At 47.9% G+C, this 26859-nt stretch overlaps 12 protein-coding genes across 12 annotated transcripts; 10 read left to right on the top strand and 2 right to left on the bottom strand.

Annotated features, from left to right (window-relative positions):
* Positions 1 to 6355: 6355 nt before the first annotated feature.
* On the top strand, positions 6356 to 7267 carry DEU56DRAFT_702844 (uncharacterized protein; the record flags this gene model as incomplete). Its single annotated transcript, XM_041347337.1, has 1 exon — positions 6356 to 7267. A coding segment is annotated over one exon (912 nt), but the record flags the coding sequence as incomplete, so codon positions are not given.
* Positions 7268 to 7602: 335 nt separating this feature from the next.
* On the top strand, positions 7603 to 8070 carry DEU56DRAFT_736509 (Endonuclease/exonuclease/phosphatase; the record flags this gene model as incomplete). The annotated part of the gene is made up of 1 exon (XM_041348517.1): positions 7603 to 8070. A coding segment is annotated over one exon (468 nt), but the record flags the coding sequence as incomplete, so codon positions are not given.
* Positions 8071 to 8124: 54 nt separating this feature from the next.
* On the top strand, positions 8125 to 8601 carry DEU56DRAFT_736331 (uncharacterized protein; the record flags this gene model as incomplete). The annotated part of the gene is made up of 1 exon (XM_041348502.1): positions 8125 to 8601. A coding segment is annotated over one exon (477 nt), but the record flags the coding sequence as incomplete, so codon positions are not given.
* A 366-nt stretch (positions 8602 to 8967) lies between these two features.
* Positions 8968 to 9273, top strand: DEU56DRAFT_708606 (uncharacterized protein; the record flags this gene model as incomplete). Its single annotated transcript, XM_041347461.1, has 1 exon — positions 8968 to 9273. A coding segment is annotated over one exon (306 nt), but the record flags the coding sequence as incomplete, so codon positions are not given.
* A 462-nt stretch (positions 9274 to 9735) lies between these two features.
* Positions 9736 to 10194, top strand: DEU56DRAFT_698804 (uncharacterized protein; the record flags this gene model as incomplete). Its single annotated transcript, XM_041347280.1, has 1 exon — positions 9736 to 10194. A coding segment is annotated over one exon (459 nt), but the record flags the coding sequence as incomplete, so codon positions are not given.
* Positions 10195 to 10791: 597 nt separating this feature from the next.
* On the top strand, positions 10792 to 11064 carry DEU56DRAFT_736446 (uncharacterized protein; the record flags this gene model as incomplete). Its single annotated transcript, XM_041348510.1, has 1 exon — positions 10792 to 11064. A coding segment is annotated over one exon (273 nt), but the record flags the coding sequence as incomplete, so codon positions are not given.
* Positions 11065 to 11091: 27 nt separating this feature from the next.
* DEU56DRAFT_696304 (uncharacterized protein) lies at positions 11092 to 11523 on the top strand (the record flags this gene model as incomplete). Its single annotated transcript, XM_041347226.1, has 1 exon — positions 11092 to 11523. A coding segment is annotated over one exon (432 nt), but the record flags the coding sequence as incomplete, so codon positions are not given.
* Positions 11524 to 12411: 888 nt separating this feature from the next.
* On the bottom strand, positions 12412 to 12778 carry DEU56DRAFT_912526 (uncharacterized protein; the record flags this gene model as incomplete). The annotated part of the gene is made up of 3 exons (XM_041357412.1): positions 12412 to 12527; positions 12575 to 12679; positions 12733 to 12778. 3 exons carry the CDS (start codon positions 12776 to 12778, stop codon positions 12412 to 12414), a joined length of 267 nt encoding a protein of 88 aa, XP_041208743.1.
* Positions 12779 to 13616: 838 nt separating this feature from the next.
* Positions 13617 to 15031, top strand: DEU56DRAFT_912525 (ankyrin repeat-containing domain protein; the record flags this gene model as incomplete). The annotated part of the gene is made up of 3 exons (XM_041357411.1): positions 13617 to 14578; positions 14633 to 14727; positions 14793 to 15031. The coding sequence occupies 3 exons, from the start codon at positions 13617 to 13619 to the stop codon at positions 15029 to 15031; spliced, it is 1296 nt and encodes a 431-aa protein (XP_041208742.1).
* Positions 15032 to 15506: 475 nt separating this feature from the next.
* On the top strand, positions 15507 to 17531 carry DEU56DRAFT_945409 (uncharacterized protein; the record flags this gene model as incomplete). Its single annotated transcript, XM_041359004.1, has 4 exons — positions 15507 to 15803; positions 15860 to 16232; positions 16280 to 17437; positions 17488 to 17531. The coding sequence occupies 4 exons, from the start codon at positions 15507 to 15509 to the stop codon at positions 17529 to 17531; spliced, it is 1872 nt and encodes a 623-aa protein (XP_041208741.1).
* A 4827-nt stretch (positions 17532 to 22358) lies between these two features.
* DEU56DRAFT_887004 (uncharacterized protein) lies at positions 22359 to 23367 on the top strand (the record flags this gene model as incomplete). The annotated part of the gene is made up of 4 exons (XM_041356214.1): positions 22359 to 22727; positions 22780 to 22864; positions 22912 to 23232; positions 23293 to 23367. The coding sequence occupies 4 exons, from the start codon at positions 22359 to 22361 to the stop codon at positions 23358 to 23360; spliced, it is 843 nt and encodes a 280-aa protein (XP_041208740.1). The 3' UTR covers positions 23361 to 23367.
* DEU56DRAFT_802836 (FAD/NAD(P)-binding domain-containing protein) lies at positions 23368 to 26283 on the bottom strand. Its single transcript, XM_041353198.1, has 19 exons — positions 25857 to 26283; positions 25697 to 25794; positions 25621 to 25644; positions 25534 to 25564; positions 25453 to 25478; positions 25255 to 25405; positions 25118 to 25204; positions 25000 to 25071; positions 24784 to 24940; positions 24659 to 24731; positions 24575 to 24605; positions 24422 to 24515; positions 24241 to 24362; positions 24051 to 24168; positions 23876 to 23992; positions 23802 to 23822; positions 23735 to 23745; positions 23608 to 23683; positions 23368 to 23557 (listed from the first exon to the last, which is right to left on the bottom strand). Exons 1-18 carry the CDS (start codon positions 26035 to 26037, stop codon positions 23652 to 23654), a joined length of 1446 nt encoding a protein of 481 aa, XP_041208739.1. The 5' UTR covers positions 26038 to 26283; the 3' UTR covers positions 23368 to 23557; positions 23608 to 23651.
* Between the last annotated feature and the right edge of the window lie 576 nt (positions 26284 to 26859).

Genomic DNA, 26859 nt, shown 5'->3' with positions numbered 1-26859 from the left:
GAATGCCGAGCAATTGGTTAAGATCGCGCATGAAGTTTGAGGCGAACTGAGAGCCTCGATCGCTAATGACCTGCTCCGGAATACCAAAATCCTGCCACACCCGGTCTCGATATAGTCGCGCTAATCCTTCGGATGTAAGTTCTCCGTTTGTTGGTGCTAGACGTATCATTTTGGACAGGCGATCAACAACGACAAGAATAGCATCGTTTCCTTTGCTCGGTGGAAGCTGAGTTATGAGGTCCACCGATACAAATTGCCAATTATGGTCCGGTATTGGATTAGGTGCGAGGAGTCCAAGTGGTTTTGCAGGAAACGTCTTGGTCCGCTGACATCTTTCACAACCACTTACATACCGTGTTACGTCCGCATGGATTCGTGGCCACCAATATGTCCGCAAAATCAGTTCGGCCGTCTTGAAACGTCCTGGATGGCCAGATATTGGTAAATCATGGTGAGCGTGGATGATTTGATCTCGGAGGACCCGTTCATTCGGCACATAGATCCGATTTTTCCATAAACTCAACTCCCCTTCGGTTCTCCACCCCTCTTCACCTCTTCGTACCGCTTCTTTCACGAATCCTTCAATCTTCTTCGACGCTCGAATCTTGGACAAGATTTCATCACCCTCCATCTCTACTTCTGTTGTCATTGCTCGAAACCACTCCTCTTTCAACAGAATTCGACTTTCGTTATCTTCCTCCCCCCTTCCATGGTCCGCTCGTCTCGAGAGGGCGTCGGGTTTTCCATGAGTGCGACCAGGTTTATGGGTAAGTCGGAAATCATATTCTGCCAACTCCAGTGCCCATCGTGCCTGCCGGCGATTGAGTTTCTTCGCTGATGTGAAATATTCCAGGTTTTTATGATCAGTGAGAATATCGAAAGTACACCGAGCACCCATCAAATAGTGCCGCCATTCAGCGAGGGCACGCATCACCGCAAGTAATTCCTTGTCATGAATATCGTAGTTGCGCTCAACGTCTGAAAGTGCACGCGAGAGGAACGCAACTGGATGCCAATCTCCGTCATGCTGTTGCGAAAGGACGGCTCCTGTGGCGTAATCCGAACTGTCCGCTTCAACTCGAAATGGTGCGTCGTCTCTAGGCATGATCAGGACAGGAGCTGTTGTGATGGCCGTCTTTAGACCTTGGAAGGCCTTTTCCTCCTCTATTCCCCAATGCCATAACTCCTTGCCCGTTAGGTGATGCAATGGATGAGCGATGTGAGCGAAACTTTGAATGAATCGTCGATAGTAATTGACGAATCCTAGGAACTGTTGCAATTCTCGTTTAGCAGTCGGACGTGGCCATTCTCTTACCCCCTCTACTTTGACCGGATCCATGGACACCTCTCCATGTTGAACAACGAGACCAAGGTATTCGATCTTCGTCTTTTCGAAGTCGCATTTTTCAGCCTTAAGATATAGATGATTGTCGCGGAGAATTTGAAGGACTTCGCGTGTAACCCGCCGATGTTCCTCGAGGGATTCAGTAAAGATAAGAATGTCGTCCATATAAACGATTACGACGCCACGGCTAATGAGTTCACGAAACAGGTCATTCATCATCGTCTGGAAGGTAGCGGGAGAATTAGTGAGGCCAAAGAACATTACCAACGGCTCGTAAAGACCACGATTGGTCGTAAATGCAGCTTTCCACTCGTCTCCCTCACGGACTCGAATGTTGTTATACCCCCATCGAACATCGAGTTTGGTGAAATAGTGTGCATTTCGGAGTTTATGTACGACCTCCGAAATCAAAGGTAAGGGATATCGATTTTTGATGGTTGCTGCATTTAATTTACGATAGTCTTGAACCGGACGTAAGGAGCCGTCCTTTTTCTTGACAAAGAAGAAGGGTGATGCGATGGGAGATTTTGAAGGCCGTATTCGCCCGGTACGTAAGTGTTCTTCAATAAAGTTATCGAGTTCCGCTTGTTCAGCTAAGCTTAGAGGATAGATTTTGCTGTTGAACGGTTCAACGTCCGGTTTGAGTTCAATAGCGTGATCCCATCGACGGCGCTCGGGTAGACGGTCAAACGAAGCCTTCTCGAATACGGGCGCAAAATCTTCAAGGTGATTAGGAAGTAGTTCCTCCAATGATGCCTTCTTTCCCGTTTTGAGGGCTTGTTCAGCCAGTTTCTGCGACCGCGTCTCTACTGCCCGCATCTCCATTCGTTCTCTCGCCTTCTTCCAATAATCCCACTCATCAAAACTTTCGATTTCAAACTTCGTCACAAACACACGATCACCCTCGTCTAACTGTTCTTTTCGTCTTCCTTTGGTTGGCTTATCCTCTGGTTCTTGTGATTGATCACTATCGAGTGTAGCGTGACAAGCGAGTGGACAGCGGTTGAAGGTGATACTACCGGTACGCCAATCGATCGAAGGGTTATGTTTACGAAGCCAGTCATAACCGATTATGACGTCAGCCTTCCCAATGTTCGCAACTGCAAAATTGAAAATTTCAATATGATCTGCAATCTGCAATCGTAGCTTCGCGATAGCTCGTATTGGACCTCCACCGTTGTGCGATCCGTCAGCATTATAGACGGGAATTGGACGAGGAAGGGACTCAAGGTTTATCCCTTTCGCTCGCGCGAATCCTTCATCAATATAGCACCCAGTAGCCCCGCTATCAAGAAGGGCTTGAAGGTCGAAGGTTCGTCCATCGTCCAAGGTGTTAACGAGGATTGGAGTGACTACTGAGTTTTGGTTGATTCGACGAATCCAAGTTCGAGGACGTTTCAATTCCCTCAAGACGTCCCTCTGCACAATTGGACCCATCGCTCGAAGCTGGAGAAGTAATTCCGGCTGTATTTCCGACGATCGTTGACGGTTGGTCCACCGTCGTAATGCTTTCAACGCCACGTCATCCTTCTCTTTCAAACGTTCTTGAACCCATTGAAGAGATCCCTTCCTTTTCTTTCCTTCTGTCTCCTTCTCTTTCTGTTCCCGTTCTTCCTTTTTCTTTTTTTCTTTTATTTCCTTTTTTCGTTGATATTTTTGCTTTATCTTCTCTTTACGACTTTGTTCCCTTTGTTCATCGGATGCTCGCGAGCCACAGTCACAGGATTTGTTATTGACAGGCTCGTTAATCGTACACTCGACCGGTGAGGTAGCATCCTTTACTCCCGGCTTTCCTGAAAACCCGTCTCATTCTTTTCCTCAGCTTCTCTTAATACGAACATCTCCGCAACCTCCCCCTTCTGTTCTTCAGTCAATCCTTCAAACATCATCCTCATTGCTTGCCACCCCTTCGGCTTGGCACAGTTACGTGCCATATGTCCCAACTCTCCGCAGTTATAGCATTTCATCGGTCCCGCTCGTCCACGTGCCCGATCCAAATCCATGGGTTCGCCTCGTCCAGGAAAAGTGCGTCCGCTCCCAATGTTGGTGCCCCCGGTGCCCGTGTGACCCCCCGTTCCCGTGTTCGTGCCAGTTGTCCCCGGTGCCCCCATGTTCGGATAGCCTCGTCCTCCTGACATGTTCCCAGGTCTAACCCATCCCGGACCTGCTCGTCCTTCACCAAATCGCCTTCCACTCGCTCCCATTTCACCCACATCACTTCTCTCATTAGCCCTCTTATTCCTATCATATTTCTTCGCGTACTCCTTCCATCCTTCAAGGGTTCGTTCGACTTGAGGTGCAGCTACGATAGCATCGAAGGTGGGTTTGTCGAGATTCTGATGGAGGATGTCTAATAATGCTTCGTCATTGAAGCCGGCAAGGGCTGCGAGCTGCTCGAACTCCGCGAAGTATTCATCGGCTGATTGCTTGACGTTCTTCTTCAACGCATGGAGTTTTACCTGTGCGACCCGCTTCTTGTTAGGATCATCAAACGTCTCTTTCACCTTGGCCTCAAACTCTTCCCAATCGTTGAACGTGACTGTACGTTCCCTCAGTTGCTTCGTAATATTGGTAGCCCATGTACTGGCGAAACCCTTTTTCATATAGGACAGCGCCGTGATGATTTTCAATTGGTCATTGGCGTAAACGGTGGGTTTGCCAGCAAAATATAAATAAAGCTGACTCATGAACGTATCGAAGGTTTCGTGTCGGCCATCATAGTCGTCTGGCTCGGCGACTGAGGCCTTCGGCATAGTGGGCTGTTGCGCAGCTTGTGCTTGTGGTCGCGCTAAGGCCTGGATCATGGCCTGCTCAAAAGTTTGTTGTCCTTGGACCAGCTGCGCTAGGAGTTGTTGTAAAACAGCCCCAGTACCATTACCGTTCGGAGGAGACATGTTTTGATCAGTGTCGAGTGAGTTGGTCGTAGACGACATGATAGGGGTTGGTTCGCGAAAGTCTTTAATGTTATAGATTTGTTTTCGATCTAATGTCAGCAACACCCTTAGCCTGTTGGTAGCGCGCTAATGGCGATCCAATAGAAGAACAAAGATAGATCTTGATTACAAGGCTGCGGTGGTAGGATAGATGAGATCGAAAACAAGGAACGACGCCACAAACAAAACGTGTAATAAGCATACGTTGAAGGTCCGCTAGTCCCGGAAACACTCGGACCGTCTATTTCATCACAGTAAGTTTGACCTCGTTTGGAGAGCTTTCAGAGCCTATATTGACTTCTGAAATTTCAGCTCCGCCGTCATCGACGAATTTCAGGGCAGCGGGGAAGCAGAGCCACAGACACTCGCTTACTTCTATTGCAATTTCCGGGATGACCGGACGACAATCGCGGCTGCAGTATTGCGTTCCTTGGTTGTTCAACTGCTTCGACAATCTCAACACGACTGGATAACCAAGATAGGCGAGGAGCAAGAACCGAACGCCGAAGGGAACCTTGTTTCTCTGCGAAAGCTACGGGAGCAGCAAAAGAACGGAGAGCCATGTCCCACAGATCTTGGTTTTCTACGAAAGCTTCTTGTTGAAGCGTCTATGCTAGTTTACCTACCAGTTCTCGTGATCGACGCCTTGGACGAATGCAAGGACCACTGCTAGCAGATCACCTTGTGAATCTTGCTGAAGACGCTCAACTACGACTTTTCGTCAACTGTAGAAAGGAGCTGGACATTCAAGACGCCTTCAATAATCTCCCCACCATATCGCTGAAGGACAGCACAGAACAAATCAAAGCAGATATACAGGTCCACATTACCGAGCAGTTGAATACTCAAAAGTGTTTGTCACGCCTACCCGACACACTGAAGCAGATGATTTTGGAGAAACTGTTAGAAAAGGCCGAAGGCATGTAAGCAAAGCCCCTTTCGCTCACCTCTAGGAAATTCATTTGATCGCATCCAGGTTTCGCTAGGCTCAGTGTCAACTGGATGAAATCATTGCTTGCAAAAGACTCATCAATATTGAGGCAGCCCTCGACAACCTTCAAGCTGGACTATACGAAATATATGATAGGATTCTTTTCGTCATCAAACAAAGAGGACGAAGCGATAACTAAATTGCCACGAGTTGCCTGCTTTGGCTGGCTGGCGCACTCACCCCTTTGAGGCTTAACCAGCTCAATGAATCGATAATGATCGAAGCTGGGCAGCTGAGTCTTAATCCGAAGCTTGGCGTCATAGACCCTATGGATATCGTGGCCGCGTGCGGAAGCCTTGTGACCTATGACGAGAAAACCGGCGTCGTTGCTCTATCTCATTATAGCGTCAAAGTATGATGTGTCAACCTTCTTCATCCTACTCGGCCGCCGATGCGCTACGTAACCAGGAATACCTGATCAGTCGTCGCCCCAATAACACCCTAAAATCGATTTCAGATATGCATGCGCGTATCTGCGAGCTTTTGTTGAACGCGTCTTGACCTTTAACCGCCACCATCTGCTTTTTTCCCACGGTTCAACAGAACATGGGCGACGAGCTAGGAGGCAGTATAAGCATAGCTAGAAACCTTGACAATCGTATACCAGCAAGATCATATTCACAAGCAGCATCCCTTAGTAACACTAGACACCGTATGAAGGAGTCCCAGCCACGTCGGACGTGGGATGAGTCGGAGCCCAACGATCCCCTCCCACCCCCGGAATTCCCATACAGACCAACCAATGCCAATTACACGCCAGTCACACCCACATGTAGAGGGTTAGGATACAAACGTCGACTGGAAACAACCACTTCTCCATCGGCCTCACCAAACACCGCGAGACAGACCAAACGCCGTCCTACAGAACACGTGGCTATGGTAACCGATGTAGACCAACGCGAATACGACTCAGAAATGGAGACGGACATCTACAGTGAAACCCGTTCGGAGCAAGGATGGATCGCTGACTTAAACCACCATCTTATCAAAGCTGCAGAGGCATTAGACAACATATCAATCCACGCTAAGTTCCCAGATAACATGTATGCCACTGCTCAAAGAATTGCACAGGCCATCCTACCCCCTAAACCGGTTGAAACACCAAGGAACAATCCCGACGACATAATGCCGATACTCAACCAACTCGTCAAAGACGTCCAGGAACTACGCCAAGGCAGTAAACCGGAAACCAGTCAAAACCCTCGTACTCAAATCGCAAATGGCCCCACCATAGTCCCCACTCCGAAGACCAAGACAAACTCAACTAAGTTAACGGAACAAGAGAACCGACACCGAAACAACCCGCTAACCCGACACCACCCCTCTAGACTCATTCTTCACATAGAAACCCCTCCGGATCCTACGCAACGGCAAAAGGACCGAGGGTTAGTAGAAGCTATCAACGAAAGGCTCAAGGAAGTCACCAAAATCACGGTCAATGGCGTAAAATGGAACACCAAAGGTAACTGTATCGTCATCACACATCCTGATTACACAGCGGATGACTTGCTTCCATTCAAAGATGCGTTCGCAGATTTAATTGTAGGAAACTCCAACTACTCAGCTGCACCAGACAAGGAATGGTTCTGTGTCCTCCTCAACAGCGTGGACACTGGAAAATCCGATGCCGAAGACATGATGGAATTTGAACCTCGATCCGGAGCAGAGGTAATTTACGAGATGAAAACTAACAACCCCAGTGTACGCAACATCAATTTCAAAGCAGAACCCTCATGGATGGCTAAACCGGAGACCCTCGAACACAAATACCACTCAACTATGCTCTTAACGGTCTCGTCACAGGAAGAAGTCGATTACCTCCTCAAACACGTCAGCGGAGTCTTTTTATATGGACGGTACGCCTCATTTTCACGATTCCAAGATCTGAAACCCGTCCGTCAGTGCAACCGATGTTGGTCTTTCGACCATCATACGTCCAAATGTCCTAACTCCCCTAGGTGTCGAGTATGTGCAGGCGATCACACTGAACTGACGCACACCTGCAACTCATGCCCCAGCACGGCCAAGGCTCAAAAAGGATGCAACCACCTACCGATTAAATGTGTCAACTGTGGAGAAGCGCACATGGCAGACTCAACTAAATGCCCCATGCATATACTAACCAAAGGCTCTGCGAGAGACTCTCGACCAAGTGTCCAAGGAGGACGACGCACGCGCCGACCTCAAATTACTAACAATCCAGTAGCGCCTACAGAGACCCAGACGTCAACCCCACCCACAACTTCTCAGACTCATCTTGCAACGCCACAACCAATGACCGACGACAATATGGCTGGATGGCAATGATAGTCCATACTACGCAGCCCATAAAAATGATTCAACTTAACACTAACCGTTCAAATATAGTTTGTCACGCCCTGCTCAACAGCACCATTCGTGAATACGACATCCTGCTCATAACGGAGCCATGGTATGGCGACATTGGAAATGGCACAAAGGGCCCAGTATCATTGACCGGTTGGCAGCCAATTCTGCCACTACCATCCGTCCCCGCAAACGTCATTCCTCGAGCCATGGCATACATCAAGAACAGACCTGACTTCACGGTTACACTTCGCTCTGATCTTGCAATGGATGCTGACATACAAATTTTACAGATCAACCAAGGGACACATACACCGACAATACTTGTAAATATGTATAACCAGAGAGCAGGCGAGGATCCATCAAACTGGTCATCAGACCGTCTATTCAACATCGAACTACCAAATGGAATGCCGGTCGTCATCTCGGGAGATATGAACCTACACCACCCAATGTGGTCAAACACAGCTGAGAACCCCAACCCTCGAGCAGAAGCTTTCGTTGACTGGCTAACTAACCAGGGTTTTATAATGCTAAACGAACGTGGAGCAACGACTTACTTTGCCCACGACGGTGAATCATCATCGGTCCTTGACCTAACATTCATCAACGATAAAGCATACGAACTCGACACGATCAAAGACTGGTCAATAGACCACCATAAAGCCTACGGATCAGACCATGCGGCGCTCACATGGACACTAGACCATGAACGTGTCCCTATCGAGAACATCACAGCTCAACGGTTCAATTGGAAAGATATTGATGAAGACACAATCAGCGCATGGAAGGGAGCGTTCATGAGAGAATTGATGGATAGAGAAGATGCATGGATACCGCTACGTGACTCAACACGTCCCAATATTGACGATATTGAAAGAACAACCACAGCGCTTCAAGATGCACTCGTACAAGCAACGGAAAGCTCAATTCCCACCCGCAAATCTAGTACACATGCAAAACCATGGTGGACTCCTGACCTCACACAATCACTCAATCGCATTGCAGAGACTCGTGAAAGGGCTAGACAATATCTCATAGATACAGGCTTTGCTGACCACGACCTTATCCAACAGATTCGCCAACTACGCAATCAGTTCAAACGGAAGACGCGCCTTGCTAAACGACAGTGGGCAAACGAGACTTTGGGAAAAGCTACCCCCGATGACGTCTGGAAGTTCACTCGATGGCCCAAAGGGATACGAAACTACCCCACGCCACCACTCAGACGAAACAACGGTCAAAACATGGCAATAACACATGAGGAAAAATGTGCTGCATTACGAGGTGAACTGTTCCAACCACCACCGAACCTAGACTTAGCTGCACCAGATTTAGAACAGGACCTACCAGATGACATCCCATGGGAACCCATAACGTACGCCGAAGTGAAAAATGGTATCTACCGGCCAAATCGCAAAAAAGCTCCTGGACCCAGCCAGATCAACTACACAGCTCTCCGATGGGCCTGGGAGGCTGCATCAGAATATATCTACTTACTGATCTCACGTTGCGCAAATGTAGGTTACCATCCCATTGCCTGGCGACGCACAATCGCAGTGGCTCTACGAAAGCCCCGAAAACCAGACTACTCGAACCCGAGAGCTTACAGACTCATCCAGTTGGAGGAATGTCTCGGAAAAGTCCTCGAAAATGTACAGGCAAGTAGACTAGCATACTACACAGCGAAATATCTGCTGGTACCCTCTTCACAGTTCGGAGGCCGCCCAGGGAGCTCCACAGTTGACGCAGCCCTCTCATTTGTTCATGATATCGAAGCAGCCCGCAACCATGGACTCGTCACGTCGTGCATCACGTTCGACATCAAAGGGTATTTCGACTTCGTCAATCATACACGGCTACTCCGGATACTTCGAGATAAGCACCTCCCACTCCCTATGATAAAATGGGTAAAATCTTTCCTCAGTGAACGACAAGCAGCAATCTGTCTGGACGGAGTACTATCACCATCAGAACCAGTTGAAAACGGTATACCTCAAGGATCCCCAATCTCACCGGCCCTCTCGATTATCTGCACGAGCCCACTAAACGAAGCCTACAACACGAAAGCACGAGCTCGTGAACCACGCCCGGACAAAGCCACACCGACCACGTTGGCCTGCTACATCGACGATGGAAACTTATATGTTTCCTCCCCATCGTTGGACACCAATGTCGCAATACTCCGGGAGGAGTTCATTTTTGTAAACAATTGGCTCCGCGAAGCTGGACTGATGGCAGAAATCGACAAGTCTGAGCTCATCCATTTCACATGGCGTCGCGCACCAGACCGACCGCCTATCTTGCTACCTAGCGACGAAGGACAGGTGACAATCAACCCCCGTGATTGTATCAAATGGCTCGGCATATATTTTGATTCTAAACTCTCTTTTCGCAGAAATGTATGTGAACTGACAGGGAAAGCAGAAAATATTGCTCAAGGACTACATATGCTTGCAAATACGGTGAGAGGTCTCTCGCAATCACTACTGAGAACTGTATATTCGGCTTGCGTTCGCAGTGTAATGACATACGCCAGCCCCGTCTGGTGGACGGGCATGAAAACCCATGCAAATATGCTCACCCGCGTTCAAAACAAATCCCTCAGACATGTCTGCGCCGCTTTCCGGACCACCCCAATAAAGGCCCTAGAAATAGAGGCATCAATTCCCCCCATTAACCTTTTCCTTGATCACGCAAATGACAACGCCGCCACTCGACTACTCAAACTCCCCTCATTCAACCCCATTCTACAGAGACTCGACCAACCGTGGCGACAATTCGACCTTGCTGATCCCCCACCCGCTCTTCCTACCGACAAATACCGTCCTCGCAGCCGTAAACCACCAAAGTCGACCAGACTCATCCATCTGTCAAAACGAGCATCCCCGGACGTGGAACGCATCAACATATTCGCACTGCCACCTTGGGCAAACACAGCGGAAACGTACCGCGGCCGCCTGATGATATCGGACAAGCAAAGAGGAAGCAAGAAAGAAGCCGCCAAAGCGCACATTCAAACCGCTCGGAATCTGCAAACGGAGGACACGCACCTTCTCGTTTACTCAGATGGGTCAAAACAATTGGTCGGAGAGGAGGAAAGAGCCGGAGCAGGATGGACCGGCTATCACAGAGGAAGAGAAGTTTTCTGGGGCCAGGAAGGAATGGGCCCTAAGGCAGAGGTATACGACGCAGAGATGTTAGCGCTCCTTCACGCAATATCACGAGCTATCCGCTTCGCGCAAGACTCCCAGGTGACTCATTTACATTTCTTCGTAGATAATAACTCTGTGGTGCAGGCTGCATATGCAGCTGCACCCGGACCCTCACAATACATTGCGTTACAGATCAGACGATCGATTGAAGACTTCCTAACCACGTCACCCCTCCATCATGTCCAAGTTGCATGGATCCCAGGACACCACCATATCGTCGGCAATGAACGTGCTGACGAGCTCGCCAAAGAAGCCACTGAACGTAACGACACGTCCCACTCGACCTATGCAAACGCGCGCCGAAGAAACAAGGAAGGGATCCGGCAGAAATGGACAGAGAGTTGGAATAGAGACGTGGCAGCACAGACCGGACGCTTCGCTATCGCAAATCGACTCCCACCAACGCTCAAACCTCGCCAACACTTCACTCATACTCCTCGAGAAGTATACGGCCGTCTTATACAATGTCGCACAGGACACAGATTCATTGGAGAATACTATGCCGCATTCGTCCCCACCGAACCCACCCTCTGCCCATGTGGAGAACTACGTCAAACACGAGAACATATCCTACGTGACTGCCCGCAATTCACGCGACAGCGCATCCATTTACGTGAGGTATCCTACAACATCATACTCAATGAAATATTGGGTACGGAAAAGGGCATAAAGGCATTAGCGAAATTTATTGAAGAATCCAGCGCATTCAAGAAGGTCGCACTGGAACGAGAAGGGGACTGGGAAGAAAGGAGAGGGATAGAAGCCTGAGAGAGGGAGGGAAGGGAGGTGACGAAGGAGGGAGGGGAGGAGGAGAGCGCACAAGGAGGAGGAAGGAGAGAAATTGTACCATATTATACTCAGCCTGGACACCAGACGAACTTATACGCACACCGAAACCTCTCAAACACGGACCGCTTGGCTATTTGTACTATACTTACACCCCTTACCTTGTTACAACATCCCCCAGTACAGCCTAACAGGGCACCGCGTCTTAACAGTTTACTTTGTTTGTTGCGGTATATAAATATAGAAGTTCTCTCTCTCTCTCTGCGAGCTTTTGATTACGTATTTGTTATGCGACTTTGTGGATGAGATCTGTGCAGAAGGTGCACTATCTTTCCCGTGTTTGAGCTGAGAAACTGATGTTTGTATATATGAAGCCATCAGGGAAAACCTCTTCCGGGAAATAGGGCGAATTTGTGTAAATGATGGTGTTTTATCGAGTTTTATTGTGTTTTATCATCATGTTTCAGATTAGTGACATTTATGAACTAACCAACAGCCCCCTGACGCCTTCGTTGGAATAAAGTGGGCAAAAGTGCAATAAAATGCAATAAAGTGTGCAGCATTAATAAATTTTTGTAATAGATGATCCTCGAGCAATATCACAATGACGAAGGTGAAACAAATATTATATTGTCATTCAGACTCAATATACAATATACTACATAACTGCTAATCAGACAATGGCCACACTTGAACCCTGAAATAAGATCATAATTGCGTCAGTCAGCAAGGCTCGAGATTAAAGAATGGCCACACTGACTAGCTTCGACGGAAAAGTGATTTCTGTGGTCAGAAAACCTCAAACTCGCCAGAGGATCAAACTGGATCACTCGCGTCAAGTAGTGCACCGTCCCGAGTATCGCTAGCATGTACAACAGTGGCCTTCAGCGTGAGCGAAGGATTGACACCACGAACGGGTGGGAAGGACAGTTCTACGCAATATGAGTAGATACGCATAAGTGAGAAGTAGATTACTCACCGAATTGTTCATCTCCATGATCGAGCAACTCATCCCACGATGGTTGAAGTCTCTTAGTGGTGGGTGGAATGAGCAGTAGGAGAAGACGGGGGTAGGATATGTGGACTGTAGATGGAGTTTGGCGACAGCGCGAGGGTTCGGTGGTGGCTGATAGGTACACCCAAGGAGTGTGCGACTGAAAGTGCGTGCGCTTTCATTGCTCATGAGTCGAGCTGGAAAAGCACGTTGTAAGGAGACATTCGACAAGGCCAAGGTTGGTTGATGTCGTGTTGTGGTTGAACATTGAACATTGAAATTTGAAAGTTCGAACCAAAAGTCATGTGAGTGCACGTGGGAAGTAAACAAACATGTGCAAATGTTGGACTTCAGAACATTTCAAACGTGTACAAACATTGCAAGCGTCTCAATAAGCATCGCTTTGCCTCAAACGTCCTCGCCTTCTTCGCTACATCCGACAGCGGCATTGTCAATGAAAACCTTATTGAACATTTCTCCAATGAAGTCTGGGTCGCGCTTGGTCGCATTCACTGCCGCGGAAGGCATATTCTTGGGCTCCGAGTCCCTTCGTGTCCATATTCTGGCTCAAGGAACACGGTCTCATGCCTGGTCTTACGTTCTCCAACGAGCTTATCAGCTGTGAGTGAGGGTTTGCATACTGACTTTGCTTGCTTGCTCTTTAGCCACCTCAAGCATTGCCTGCACCCTGAAGTGACTGGTGTGTGTGTTGTCTGTATGTGTGTCAATTTTACGTGCGCAGAATAGTTGAACAGATCCAGCGCCATAGTCTCGCAGCAGGTGAGTTCGCTATGTGGCGAGCAGCTGTTCCTGCAAAACAGACGAGCTTAGATGTTCTTAATGCTTCCCCCTTGTTTTTTTTTTAATGCCTTAAAAGACATGTATTATATATACTTACTTCAATGTAGGTTAATATACATCCATATTTTCCGTGAATATGTATCTTTCTGTAATAATATGTGATAAAGTTGAGAAAGTTGACTAAAACCAAGTAATTCTGCAAATTTCGCATGGGAGCTTTTCCCTGATGGCTTCAGCCAAAGAAAAACCAGCCATATATTATGATGAAGATCATTGTGATTCTGGTGATGAGACTGTCCTTGTTCGTGATAGCAAGGATCATCCGTTGCTGAGCTATGCGATTCGTGGATGGCAGCACCTTGGACATCTTTCGGATGAAGATGTTTGCGTTATGAACGCCCTATCACTGCTGAACTCGGAGTTTATTCGAAACACCAAGAAACATCTTGCGCTTGCAGCTCAAGATGACGACGACTGGCGTGGACCTATGTGGTTGACGGTCGATGTGACTTTGCCCTCCCTTCTATTCATCCCGATTAAACACGGAAAGCCATGGATAGTCGAATTCCTCGTCAAGCAGCAACCCCATCTACTGGACGTGGATACTGCCTCTGGTTGGGTTTCTCCTTTGATTTTTGCCATGGCCATGCACCCTGACTTCCTCAGTATTATCCTGAAACTGGGCGTCGATCTCAACAAGCTGTCTTTCATCAGCTGCGACCAATATCCCATTATTGACGGCTCATATGCTCCAATTTCGTGGGCAGCCGCGATTGGAAGCGAAGTCGCCGTGGATTTCTTGCTTTCACAAACGGAGGTCATCCTACCTAATGATATTCTGCAAATGACCGCTATGTCATACCAGCCGCCGCCCGAATGTATCCGCAAATTTCGTGAGCGCGGTGCAGATGTCAATTTCACTGCCAACGGTTCTACCCCTATCCATACTTTCCTCCCCAAGCAACCCTATATATTTATTGACGAAAGCCGATCGCTATCTGCCGTGAAAGCGCTCATTGAGCTGTCGTATGATATTTCCTTACAGGACCGGACTGCCAGAACAGTACTACACATTGCTCTTGATCACAATCTGGACTATATTGTCGCATACCTCCTCGAGCAAAACGCAGAACTGTCAGCAACAGCGACTCTCCATCCAGACATGCGGAGCTGGGCTAAAAATGAGACGTGATATCCCAAGATTCAAGCAGCGGCTCTTGCTGCTGATAAACCATGCACCAGATTTAAGGGGAAGGTTATTGATGCTACAACGGAATTCCAACTTGTCGAGTTTTCATCGGCAATCACTGCTGACCGTGGTAACCCTGATCCTATCTGTGCTGTTGTTGTTTCAATGATAGTCCATGACAAGGTGTTACGTGAGTTGCTGCCTTTCTCCCAGCCGTGCAATTACCGTTTAGCGAAGACTTCTGCAATAACATTCGCGCCGACTATCAGTCACTTCAAAACAAAATACAAGACTCCCCGAAAGATGATTCCCTCAGACTTAAGATCGACATTTCATACTTCAATTGTCAGCATGTCTACAGTCGCTTGTTCGACTATCATCAAGGAGATGAAGTATCCAGCACGTTACGACAAATGACTGAGGACAAAGGGTTGGGTGGTGTTATCAAATGACACCTGTCACCGCCATTTTTCTCATTCGGTCTCAGTCTCACATCCTGACATGATGCACGATGGCCAGACGTTGTCACGAGGCTGCACAGCGCTGAAACTAGACCATGTCAATCGCGGATCGTCGAGGTGTTCTCATCTTTCCTCTCACCACTTAGCACATCTCCGCTGCAAGTTCATTGTGCTCGTCAACGTCTCAAATGGTGCATTCCACGCACGATGGTCGCTGGTTTGGTAGCTGCTGGAGTGCTTTGGGGAGATAATGCAACATTGTCGTGCACCTAGACGCTCACACAGTACAATAATCTTGTGCTTGATGAGGCCTTTGCCGTCCCTTTACGTACCACACATACTAACTAGGGTACTGCGGCCTATTCGCATCAATTCAGACGACTTGGAGCTGATCTACTACTTCCTAAGTAGCAGCTTGTATCTCTACATCACAGCACAAAGTCAAGATCTACGCTCGAATCGTGCCATGCACCACGCTCTATTTCTCCCTGAGATTACATCTAATATCTTCGAGTTCCTAAATCCGTTTCTATCGGGACCCGAAGGCTCTCATCAGCCCAATCCACTTCGTCTGCAGGATCTCGCAGCCGTTGCGACAACGTGTCATGCGTTGAGCGGTCCAGCACTCGATGTGCTATGGGATACTTTAGTATGCTTCGGACCATTGCTGATGTGCATGCCACCGTCCGTCATTGAAGTTCGCGTTCGTGTTGTTGAGGAGGTCGATGATGATTTCGACTATTCATTCCAGGAACGAAGGATCGTAAGTGATCATATCTTCCCCTGATCGGCATGCGTCTTCCTCATAGATGATTCTAGCGCTTGACCCGAGATCCTTTGCTCTCGGATGTGTTACGAATGCTTCCTTACGGTCGACGGATCAAGAGTATACGTTCGCCTAGAGCCAAATGTCGATGGCCTCTCCCCGATAATTTTGTGATCTCCAGTCATATCATCAATTGGCTTTTTTGGGTCTACCCTATAGAGCTTTTTCTACCCCGTCTCACTCACATGCTCTGTCCCGACAGTATCATGAAGTATAAGAATGAGGATATTTCATGGGCGCCGTTATCTCGGAGTAACCTTGCGAGTCTCGAATTTTATCTCGCACTCGACATCCTTGTGGAAAGCTGGTTCTCATTATCCACTCTTGTTGATGCTCTTCCTCAGCTCAGGAGGATGGTATTTCGAGGTAAGGCATAATTGAGAAGACACACATCGGTTAACACCATCCCGCAGTCTATGTTTGGGAACGCTATATGCACGTGCTCTACTCTGGGGTAATCGCTCCTCTTTGTTTGTTCCGCAACTTAGAGCACCTAGATCTCACGGTCGGCGGAAAGGTTCCCGAGGGTCTTGGCCCCGCTGGCCTCGAGATCGTGCTCCCTCGTTTACGGAAACTGAAATTGACAAGCAATACCAATTTTGCTGTTGGTTTCTTGATAGCGATACAGTCGACAATGCTCCACACACTTGACTTGGTCATAAAGGAGCACATCCCATTAACTAGGGATCAGCATGAGCATTTGGACCATCCAAGTCATCGACTTTTTTCCTCCTTGCGATGTCTAACGATCTCAAGTGATTTCTATCTCATGGTGTCACTCATAAAAGCTATTCATACGAGTGTGCTGGATAGCATTTCCTTGACCATCGCTCCCTCACGTGGCGAAAAGATGGCGCAAACGCTTATCTCCCTGATCACGTCGAAGAGAGGATGGGACTCGTCCCTGAGGACTATTATCATGGACCGACAAGCGCCCCGCCGATTTATCGATGACGGGCCCCGGGACCTTCGTCCCACTCACCCATACTTCCTTTCCATAGAAGACCTGCTTGTCTTCTCCCACTTGCAATTCATGATACTGCATGACTTCGCGATGTCACTGAACAATACTCTATGCAAGAAACTTGCGACCGGGTGGCCAGACCTGGTGGAATTTTATTGTATACCTGCTCTCACATCGATTGATGTGCCTGGCAGTCTGATCATAATCATACCGGCTCTTCAGCCACCTCCTGTCGCGGCTACTGTAGATCTCGGCAGTCTGGTTACCTTTGCCAGGCATTGCCCACAATTATCGCATCTTCACCTTGGTATCCCGTCGGATACGGCAGAGTTGCCAGTACTTGACGATGAAACACTTGCCATTCTTTCCTCGCGCCCCACGCGTTCCGCCTGCATGCGGTTATCGGTGGACGCGGATCCATCTCCCGCCAATCCAAAAGAAGTGGCGACATTTCTCGCGGAGGTGTTTCCTGGCAGAGAAATTAAGATCGTGCTTGCCGAATCCTTCTGCCGGCAGAAACTACGTGAATCTTTCAATGGGTGGCATGAAGTTGTGGAATGGCTCAGGAGGTCACAGCCAAGCATTCTCGAATTCGGCCCTTGCTATCGTACACAAATTTGTTCTGTATGTACTCGATGATTGATGTTCCTCACCAAGGCGGAACTGAGGAATTTGGACCTTCACCTTTCGTAGCCATGTAATTTTGCTCACATTCGAGTAGCTAGTTACTAGGTCTATTCAGGGTGGTCGAACACAACATACACAGCCAAGTCGAGTCTCTGATCAGTCACCTTGAATATCTATCAGGCCTAGTAATAAAACCCTGGCAGACATCTTGTCGTAAATGTAAAGAGAATTGCCAGAAAGAAACCTGGAAAGAGGAAAAATCAGCATATATATTCAAGCTCGAATGAATCAGTTACTTAGTTACTAGTGGTTGGCTGCGAGACATTCCGCATAGTAATATCAGCTTGCCATGGCACTTGGTGCAAGTGTGCGGGACAGCTAGTTCCAGTACCATTGCAATGAAATATCGGTTTGCCAAACCTATTTTTCTTTTGAATTCTACTCCCAATCGCCATTATATGTACCTCGAGTAAAAGTAAACGCCAAACAAAATTATCCTGCAAGTGCCCCTCTAATAGTGTTTATCACATGGAGCATCCCCCGCTCTACACATCACCGCCAGTTGACATGCGCTCCTGGAAAGCAATCGAAGTCATCCCAGTTCCTCCGTCGGAGCTGGCCACAAGCTTGGCATGATATTTTCTAACGCTAAAGATTAGGCGTGGTCCCAGCACAAACATCTGCATGACCAAGCAACTTTGACGAAGACCACCATACATCTCAGCTCCAACAGGAAATAAGTCCTATAGAAACGATGAACAATGGTCATCAATGACAGATTGGCGTACCATGAGGCTTAGGCAAGAAACAACAACAAAGCTAACACGTGCAGAACTTCAGTAAGAAAGATTACCACATTGAAATTACTAGCTCACCTTGCAAAGTAAATTACGTGGGATTTTATCAACACCGTGAAACAGTCCCCGATGATCCCTCCTGCCGATGTTTGCCGCAGTTCACGGAAGTGTTTGACCACAATCCAGACTGCAAGACACAGGGCGAGAATCTCCCATGCAAGGGTTAGTGTCCAAACGATTGCTATCAGAAGCGTGGCTGCTTGCTCCGAAACAATTATGCACTGATAAGTGCCGAAGAGAATGAACTCCTCTGTTATGCGTCCAATGAGCCCGGTGCATCTTTGGTCCATAATTAAAGCTTACCCCCCGAAATATACCTCAGTGCTATTACGGCGATCACTAAACAGGGAATGGTGACAGCCAGAAAAATGACAACAAGAAAGATGAGCATCTTTCTCGATCGCTGATACATTGCGTGTAACCGAGTGATCATGATGACTTGCATGACGTTTAAGTCACTGAGGCAATATCACGCTGAGTAGCTCACCGCTCAGCATGGCATTTATGACCACAATCATCACAAGTCGTGTGAAGAAAAACATCTTGCCTGAAAACCCCAATTGATGAGTACTGAGTCTTGGAGGGCCAAAAAATCCAAACTCACAGCTATTGGAGTCATTATATTGCATCAACATGGTAATCGAGAATTTCACTCACCCCTGCATATGAGTGCGGTCAGTTAGATAGGAATGGCAGGTATCAGTACAAAATACGCACTGCATCTGTCACCGAGACCGACGGAAGCTTTTCTGCATGCTGACGGTCAGGAGAAACAAGGGTAGTGCATGTGGGGAGATGTACGCAGCAGGGTCAGACTGATCGTAGAAGGCTCATTAGCGTAGCACCAATTTGCTAGCCTTCACATACACAATATAAGGTATTTCAAAGTAGCGCACCTAGAATATCAAAGTCAGCACAACTTGCCAATCGCACTTATAACAGAGACTACGAACGACGATATATAAAACAGACATAAGAGACCAGTGTTGCTTCTGCACTGAATGAATTGTCGTGATCTTCTTATATGGGACTCTGCTCACCCAGACCAGTTCGACCTACAAACAACATCATTATTATGTAGGAAGATAGCTGCACCGGGAATGGAACCAACCCACCTCTTGTCCGAATGTCAAGGCTGGAGAGATCATAAGGATATCAGTAGTCCTTCAGATGGCTTCAATACAATCTTGCTCACCCCAATCATACATCACGGCAACAGAGGAAGCAACTGCAGTCAACGTTAACTTTTGAGACATCACCGACATCATCCGAATGGCCACCTCCACGAACCTATCCAATAGCTGGAAAACCGATTCGAACTGATTAGCAGCCACCAACTTGAACTGGAATCATTTGAGAGAAGGCTCATATTCGAGGGGATGGGTACGAGTCCGAGTCAGTGGTGAACTTGGTGAATCATGATATATATTGATGGTATTCATCCAGCGCCTTTGCCGCGCATAATAGGAATGCACATACTATGAATATATATTTCTGCGATGATTCATTGCACTGCTTCGTGTCATGTCAACGTATCAAACGAGGACAACTGCAGCACACCTGTGGTGCAACACCCTTCCCCTACCTGGTGATGCATGCGTCCCACTCCAGTATCCCTCTGAAGTCTGCATCAACTACAACACATTACCAGAATGCCATTTATGCTGACAGTGCATCACGCATCACCTTCCAACTGCGCCCAGTCGCTGATGGCAAGGGGTGGCCGCTGTGTGAATGATTTTCCACCCCCCTCTGAGTCTGAATCTGTCTCACCTAGTAAGCCATCCACAGTCTGCTGAATATGACCCATGACCGCAGTGATGCCATTCCACAGCCTTGGATTGCTCATCATGCCCAACTTCGACCTCCATCACCGCAGCACCCATCCTAACTGTCCAGCCTGCGTACACCCTGCCTGATTAACGTGATTTAAGGAGTCAGCGCATCGCCTTACATTGACACAACCTCTTGGTAGTGCAGTAACCAATCGACGTTGACCGCGAGCGTACGCACTGCGCACTGCGGTAGAATGAAATTTGAATCAAAAACACCACGTGACCAATGATACCAAGTACATAAGAGTTCTCTGCCAGTGTTCGTGCTTGGGCGCATATTGCACACTGCAATGCTAATCATCCCAATCTCACCAAACATGACTCTATCCTCAATATTATCATATTGGCATCTGATGCTTATGAAAGTTTTCGTATCATGAAAACCATCTACGCGCGCTTTGAGACCCGCAGAACGAACCGCGTGCGGTCAGTGCAGATAACCATATTGCGACCCTTGGTTATGCAGATTCGGAAGTTCTCATTCATTTTCATCTTTTCACTGAAACTTCTACTACGCGCTTTGCCCTCGTATTACGGAACATGCAAATCGAAGACAAGGTTCCCTCTCGGGCTCGTGCCGACTGTGGTGGGCAGTTGTGATTTTGTTCTTGCGAGGTCACAAACATCCGAGAACAAACAGCCTTACCGTTTGCCAGAGAATGTCATAGCAAGTCGGGTGTGGAAACGAGTTCAGGTTCAGGTAAGAGCTGATTCGTATCAATCCATGGTCTTGATATGAATTATTGGCGGCAGAAATATCATGAACGCCTTTTGGACCAGGGGCTTATCGACGACAACATGGACTCGCCAGAACTTTCAAATTGTGATTTCCGCCACTCGCGGCTCTTTCATTGTGGATGTTGTCAGATAGCCGACTGTCCCCATTGTGATGAGCATTCTCTGCCTTCCTGGCGGAAGTGTGCCAGGGTAGGGTCATCCTGCCTTTTCGGTTACGGTGATATCTGCACCGAGTGTGCCAATGGCGGGCCGCGGCGCACCCTGCATGTGTCAAGCAGTCTGGATATGTAACTGCTGCATACCAAAATCCGCTGAGATCTTTTTCCACTGTCTCCGCTGCGACAGGCAATTGTGCTGCGATTGCTCATACAGTGATAGATGTTCCCGATGTAGAGGCTCAACCCTTTGCTACAACTGCACCGAGGAAACATCGGAGAGTATGGCAGACGAAAGTGAAACCTATGTCAATGTTGTCTCCACATGCAAAAGGTGCGCCTACACACTTTGTGAACACTGCGCACGCACGTCTACTTGTGCAATTTGCGAAAAATCTCTCTGCGCAATATGCGAGACCCGTTTGTTTGCGGCACATGTTTATTTAGCTAATCGTTGGCATGTATGAGTACAAATGGAGTATATCACACTGCACTTTCTCAATTGACTGCGTCTCCACGATTTTATTTATTTGCTTTCCACAACATAACTCTGCAGCAAGATGCAATGCAATGGTCATTTACATAATGGGACTGCAATACGTAACGTGACCTGTAGTAGTGCCCAGGCCCTTCGATGCTCTTCCGCCCCGATGACGACGTTACAGCAGTACAAGTTACCAAGTTACCACCGCGGGACGACCACGAATCTCGGGGCAAGCAATCACCGGGACGTGAGGCTACTCTTCAACGTTTCAACAAAGATCGCCTTCTCATCGTAATGTGTACGTATGAGAATTTCCAGCATGAGGACTCGGTTTTGGGGTGTCCTCCCTGACAACCTGATCCACACACCCCGCGTGTAAGCCTCATCTCCAGAACTTTGTGAAAAGCTGGCAAGGTGAGTAATGGCTGAAGTCGCAATTTACATCATGAACACTATTACATGTTTGAAAACATTCTTAGCCGTGAAAAACACCGCTTGTTAGCGCTGGGTCCACTGGAGCCCATGACTGCCAAAATGGACTTTGGCACTGATCAGTGGGAAGTCCTTCTCGGGCAATCCCCGGGAACAGCCTGTGTTTGCCCTCACAGGCTTGACAACAAGAATCATACCGTAAACGGTCCTGCGTTACCGGCGAAAGATTATGATAACACGAGGGAGCCACGATGCAGCCTTCTCATCCCCACAAGTGCTCTCCTGTGTCATTCACTGATATATAAACTCGCGTCTTGTCTCTGTTGTTACTTTGCGCGATCGATCACCAACTCCACCAAACCATTGTATCTTTTCCTGATTACTACGACATTTTACGCAGATGCATGACCCGTCAGCTTTCACGGCTGAAGACAAGCAACGCCACCCATACATTTCATCCGTTCTCGAACCCAGCACGCAGAAAGTGGTCGCCACTGCTGCGGTTCGAATCTACTACGCGCCTTTCAATAATCCTCATTTGAACTGGAGTTACTCTAAGCTCAAAGGAATTTTAGTCTTTGGACGCGACCGAGACGCACACCATGACACGTCTCCCCCGAAGCGAGGCGAACATGGTGTGCGTCTCAAGGAGAAATACTGGTTTCGCCTCGTTGACATCAAGACCGACCGTGTAGTTTGGACGTTCTCCGTCCCCGAGGTCTTCGAGTACACGAGAGACAAACCATTCTTTCACTATTTCTCAGGAGCAGTACGTCTGTTACCTTTTTATCTCATTACAAATGAATTGAATTCTGCGTCAGAGTCGCATGTTCGGACTTTGCTTCGACGAAGACGAAGAAGCAAGTGTCTTCTACAAAAAAGTCTCGGATCGGACGCGGCACCATTGTGAGTATCTACTCGCCTATGCTACCATGCTATAACACGTGTTTCAGTCTTCCAGCCCTTCCTCTTCAAATCCGCCAAGAAGGATAAGAAAGAGAAGCAGAAGGCCCCAAAATCATCTTCAGCAAACCCTCGGATAATCTCCAGCCCAGCGCCCAACTCCTTTGTCCATGTGGCCCATGTCGGAATCTCCACTAGGGGCATCATCGAATCTTCCAAGAATATCAAGCCGGCCTGGTCGACGCTGATCGCGGACCTTCAGGGTCGTGGGGTGGCGCCTGAAACCGTCGAACAGGACAAGGATTTTGTGAAAGGGTTTCTTGCCGGTGCTAAGGCTATGACGGACAAACCAGCGGCTGTGCAGCACCAGCGTGAGTCCTAATTCCCCCGTCCCTACGGGATCTTGTCTTGCTGATGTCGGACCTGTGTAGCAATTTCAGCTTCCCCGGTGCCCCCCGAAAAGCGCAAGATCCGCAGAAAAAATGTCACTATTCTTTAACGCGTCCTTCTATTCCATTGTTATAGTTATCTTTTGACAATCCTTGGTTTTTCCTAACAAACTCGCTAATACTTTTGATTCTTGAATGATGTCTATGCATTATTTCTTGTATCCCATCGACCACATATTATTGGCAGTAACAATAAACATAACAACACGAATTCTTATATATGCTAATATCTCTAAGTCTATACAGTCTGATTATCAAGTCAGCCCAAGGTGGCCACTGTGACAGAGAATGACTCGCCTATGAGTGAAATGAGCGTGGTGTAGGTGGCGCAGCCATGAAAATCAGAAGCGTGTCAGATCGCGTCCGAAAATCCCTGCATTAAATATTAGCATCACATCACCGGAGTACGCGGCCAAGAACATACAATTTAGGAACCTGTACAGGAAATAGATGAGATCATAGAATACTGATCAGAATGACCCAGAACATACCAATATGTAGGGACCAGAATCCTAAGCAGTATACATCAGACGCCCCAGTCAACTGCAGAAGTAAAACCACGCACTTATTCCTGATACTCAGAGTCATAGTAAAATACGCGGAACGCCATAGGAGCCATGCTAAGCGTCCGGTCTCCTTAGTCTTGACAGTATCAGCGCTCGACCGATCATAGATTGCTTTCCTGTGGAGCCCAATCAGAGTTGTTCGTTTTCTGCTTCTGATGTCAGATTGCCACGCACCAGTCTCCCAGATAAGCCAAGCTCCCTTGGTTGTGGAATTCAAAGGGCGCCGTGTGGTCCTGATCTTTGACAATCTTGTTCAGCTTCTGCGCCAGGTATTTGCCTTTTTGATTCGCGACTGTAAATAGGCGTTGTCAGGATAGGGAGCCCGCAGCCCATGGGCGCCAAATAGGGTCATGGGCAGACAGACCTTGTGCAGTGGCGGGAAGAAGCTGGCCTCCTTTGATGATAGCAGCGTCACCAATAGCCCAGACATCTGGATCAGCGTGGCCTTCTTTTGTGATGACGTTAAGGTTTTGGTCAGTGAAAAGGCTAGAGACAGCCACATGCGTCAGCCCCGGCTTTGCGGCTAATCAAGCGTGACTACAGACCTTTGTGTCTTATCATGTTTCTCAAGAGAATCAATTGACTGGATAAGCGGATTAGGAGCTAATCCAGTACTCCAGACAAGGAGACCAAATGGGACTATGGCGGCGGCGGTGAGCAAAACTTGTACTAAACGATCAGTAGCATCAACTGCGGACCTTCTCCTTGTTCTTTAACGAACATGCGATCCTGTGTTACAATTAGCGTCAAAATTTGGGACAATAGCACCGCGTTATACGGACCTTCTCAACACGCTCCACATGGTGTCTTGTTTTGATGCTGATACCGTCTCTCCGGAACTTGTTTTCAGCATAGCTATCAGTTGAATGGTCATCAGAGATACCAGATAAAAACACGGGTGACTTACACTCCCAGGGACTTGTCAAAACCTCCGAGGATGTTTGGCGCAACGTCGTAGAGTGTGATTTTCGCCATACGTGCAAGTGACGGATAGTGTCTCTGTATCTCAGCATGTAGCAAATCGTGCAACTCTGCCGAGAACTCGACACCCGTGGGTCCGCCACCTATGAAGTGTCGTATCACCATGAAGGGTTAAAAATATCACGGGAAACCAGATGCTTACCGACAATGCAGAAATTGAGTAAGTTTCGGCGTTGAACGTCAGAGAGGACAGGTTGATTGGCCTGCTCGAAACCTATATAGAGTAAGCGATGTCTGTGAAAACTGGTAGGTGCACATACAATCTATAATGCGTGTCCTGATTGCTCGAGCATCTCGCACGTCCTTGAGGAAATGTGCGTGCTCCTTGACGCCAGGTACGTTGAATGCTATCATGAATTTTGTCAGAGTGATATGTATCACAACACTGTTCACGTACTCTGCGAGTAGGCACCGACAGCGATCACTAACTTGTCGTAACGTAACGTGAACGAATTACCCATAGCCGGGTTCGAAGACTCCTTTGTGGTTGTCCCCACGAGAGGGGCAGAGGCAGATCCTTCGAATTCCAAAGGAGCCGTGGCAGGCATCTGAAATCTGTTATTTAATATATCATGGGCTTTCGAATGAGACCTACACATTTCAGGGTCTTTTGCTTGAAGTCTGAAGAGACTAAGAGTCAGCTCCCTACGATGGTCAAAGAAACGCATAGACAGACCGATTGTATCGCACCAGGACTGGTAACAAGCCTAAAAGTCAAATACACATTGATTCTCGGTGGCATACGGACCTAGATCTGACTTACCACTTGTGGAGAAAACCTCCGTACCTGTCATCAAATTAGTGAGGGGACATTGTCACGGAAGTATAATATGACATACCGGTTCGACCGCACAGCGAAATTCGAGGGTACCAACAGCACAGCTGGCAAGCAAAGGCGTAAAATTGAAAGCATTGGTTGGTGAAACCATCGTGACATCTACAAATTTGGGGGCCATCAATTTCACCGCCATTCTCGCGTAAATGCAGTCAGAGACTGACTCCAACGCTTCTTATCGACAGCTCTTAGGATCTCGTAGCCCCCCCAGCCTGAACCCAATATGACCAGACGTTGTTTACTTCGTGGTGCAGACGAAGTAAACGTTCGTGCCGCGGCGACCGACGGTTTTGCCGGGTGAGGTTGCACACGACCACATACAACACTCAAGCGCGCCTTGAACATGGTCTAGAGGAAACGAAGACTAAAATTGCTGTTCCTCAGCAACTAGCTTTTAAATAGTTATCGGTGGTGGGTTAGATAATGGATGAGGGTGATGGTGTCATAAGTTAAACTGGAGCCATATTTTTTCAATCGGGTCATGTCGGGAGGAGAATTGGCGCCCTATTAATATGCCTACTCGCCTCGTTTGATCGTAAAAGCGACAGGGTCATATTTAATACTTCTGGGAGACGCCCCGTGGAATTGATTGGCAACCTCAAACTTGCCTCAAACAACTTGCATCATGGTCTGGAAGTACTAGCCACGGCAAAACGCGCCGCGTAACTTGATCGTCACGTTACGTCACGGGCCGTGACAGCCTGGGACTCCTTGCAACCACATCGATGCATGTTTTCTGACCCCTAGTAAGTATTAGCACACATTCCTTCTCGCCTGCCTTCGACCTCGGAGTTTGCATTTAATGAGCGTTTAGCCCGCTTCACATACTTCGGTATGTGACTAACCTGTCAAGTTGGACCATTAGTATGAACTTGATGGGATTGAAGTTTCTTTTCATTTTGACAAGTTGCCCGAGCTCGACTCGGAACCTCATCGCCTCCCAGGTCACTCATGATAAACCTAGGTATGTAGTAAGTGTGTAAGTATGGCTGAGTTACTATATATTAGTGTTCTAGGTGCAGCACTGACTCTGCACTGTACAGTAAGTCTAACCTATATATGTTCTGGGTTTCAGGTTGCCGAATGTCAAGAAGATCAAATCCAAGCACTCAAGCTACGATAGATCGACACATTGTAGCTGAACTAGTGCGTGACCAATGGCCATGC

Source organism: Suillus clintonianus (assembly GCF_016758775.1).
Source record: "Suillus clintonianus strain FC179 chromosome Unknown DEU56scaffold_33, whole genome shotgun sequence".
NCBI lineage: Eukaryota > Fungi > Basidiomycota > Agaricomycetes > Boletales > Suillaceae > Suillus > Suillus clintonianus.
This window is presented reverse-complemented; position numbering and strand designations above follow the sequence as displayed.

What these genes read in the sequence shown, in the direction of transcription:
- DEU56DRAFT_802836 (XM_041353198.1), bottom strand. Translation starts at nt 26,037, where the DNA reads ATGTTCAAGGCGCGCTTGAGTGTTGTATGTGGTCGTGTGCAACCTCAC. An exon ending in TTGGCTTATCTGGGAGACTG is followed by an intron (nt 23,993 to 24,050) that starts GTGCGTGGCAAT and finishes TGGGCTCCACAG; the next exon opens with GAAAGCAATCTATGATCGGT. An exon ending in ACTCTGAGTATCAGGAATAA is followed by an intron (nt 23,823 to 23,875) that starts GTGCGTGGTTTT and finishes TATACTGCTTAG; the next exon opens with GATTCTGGTCCCTACATATT.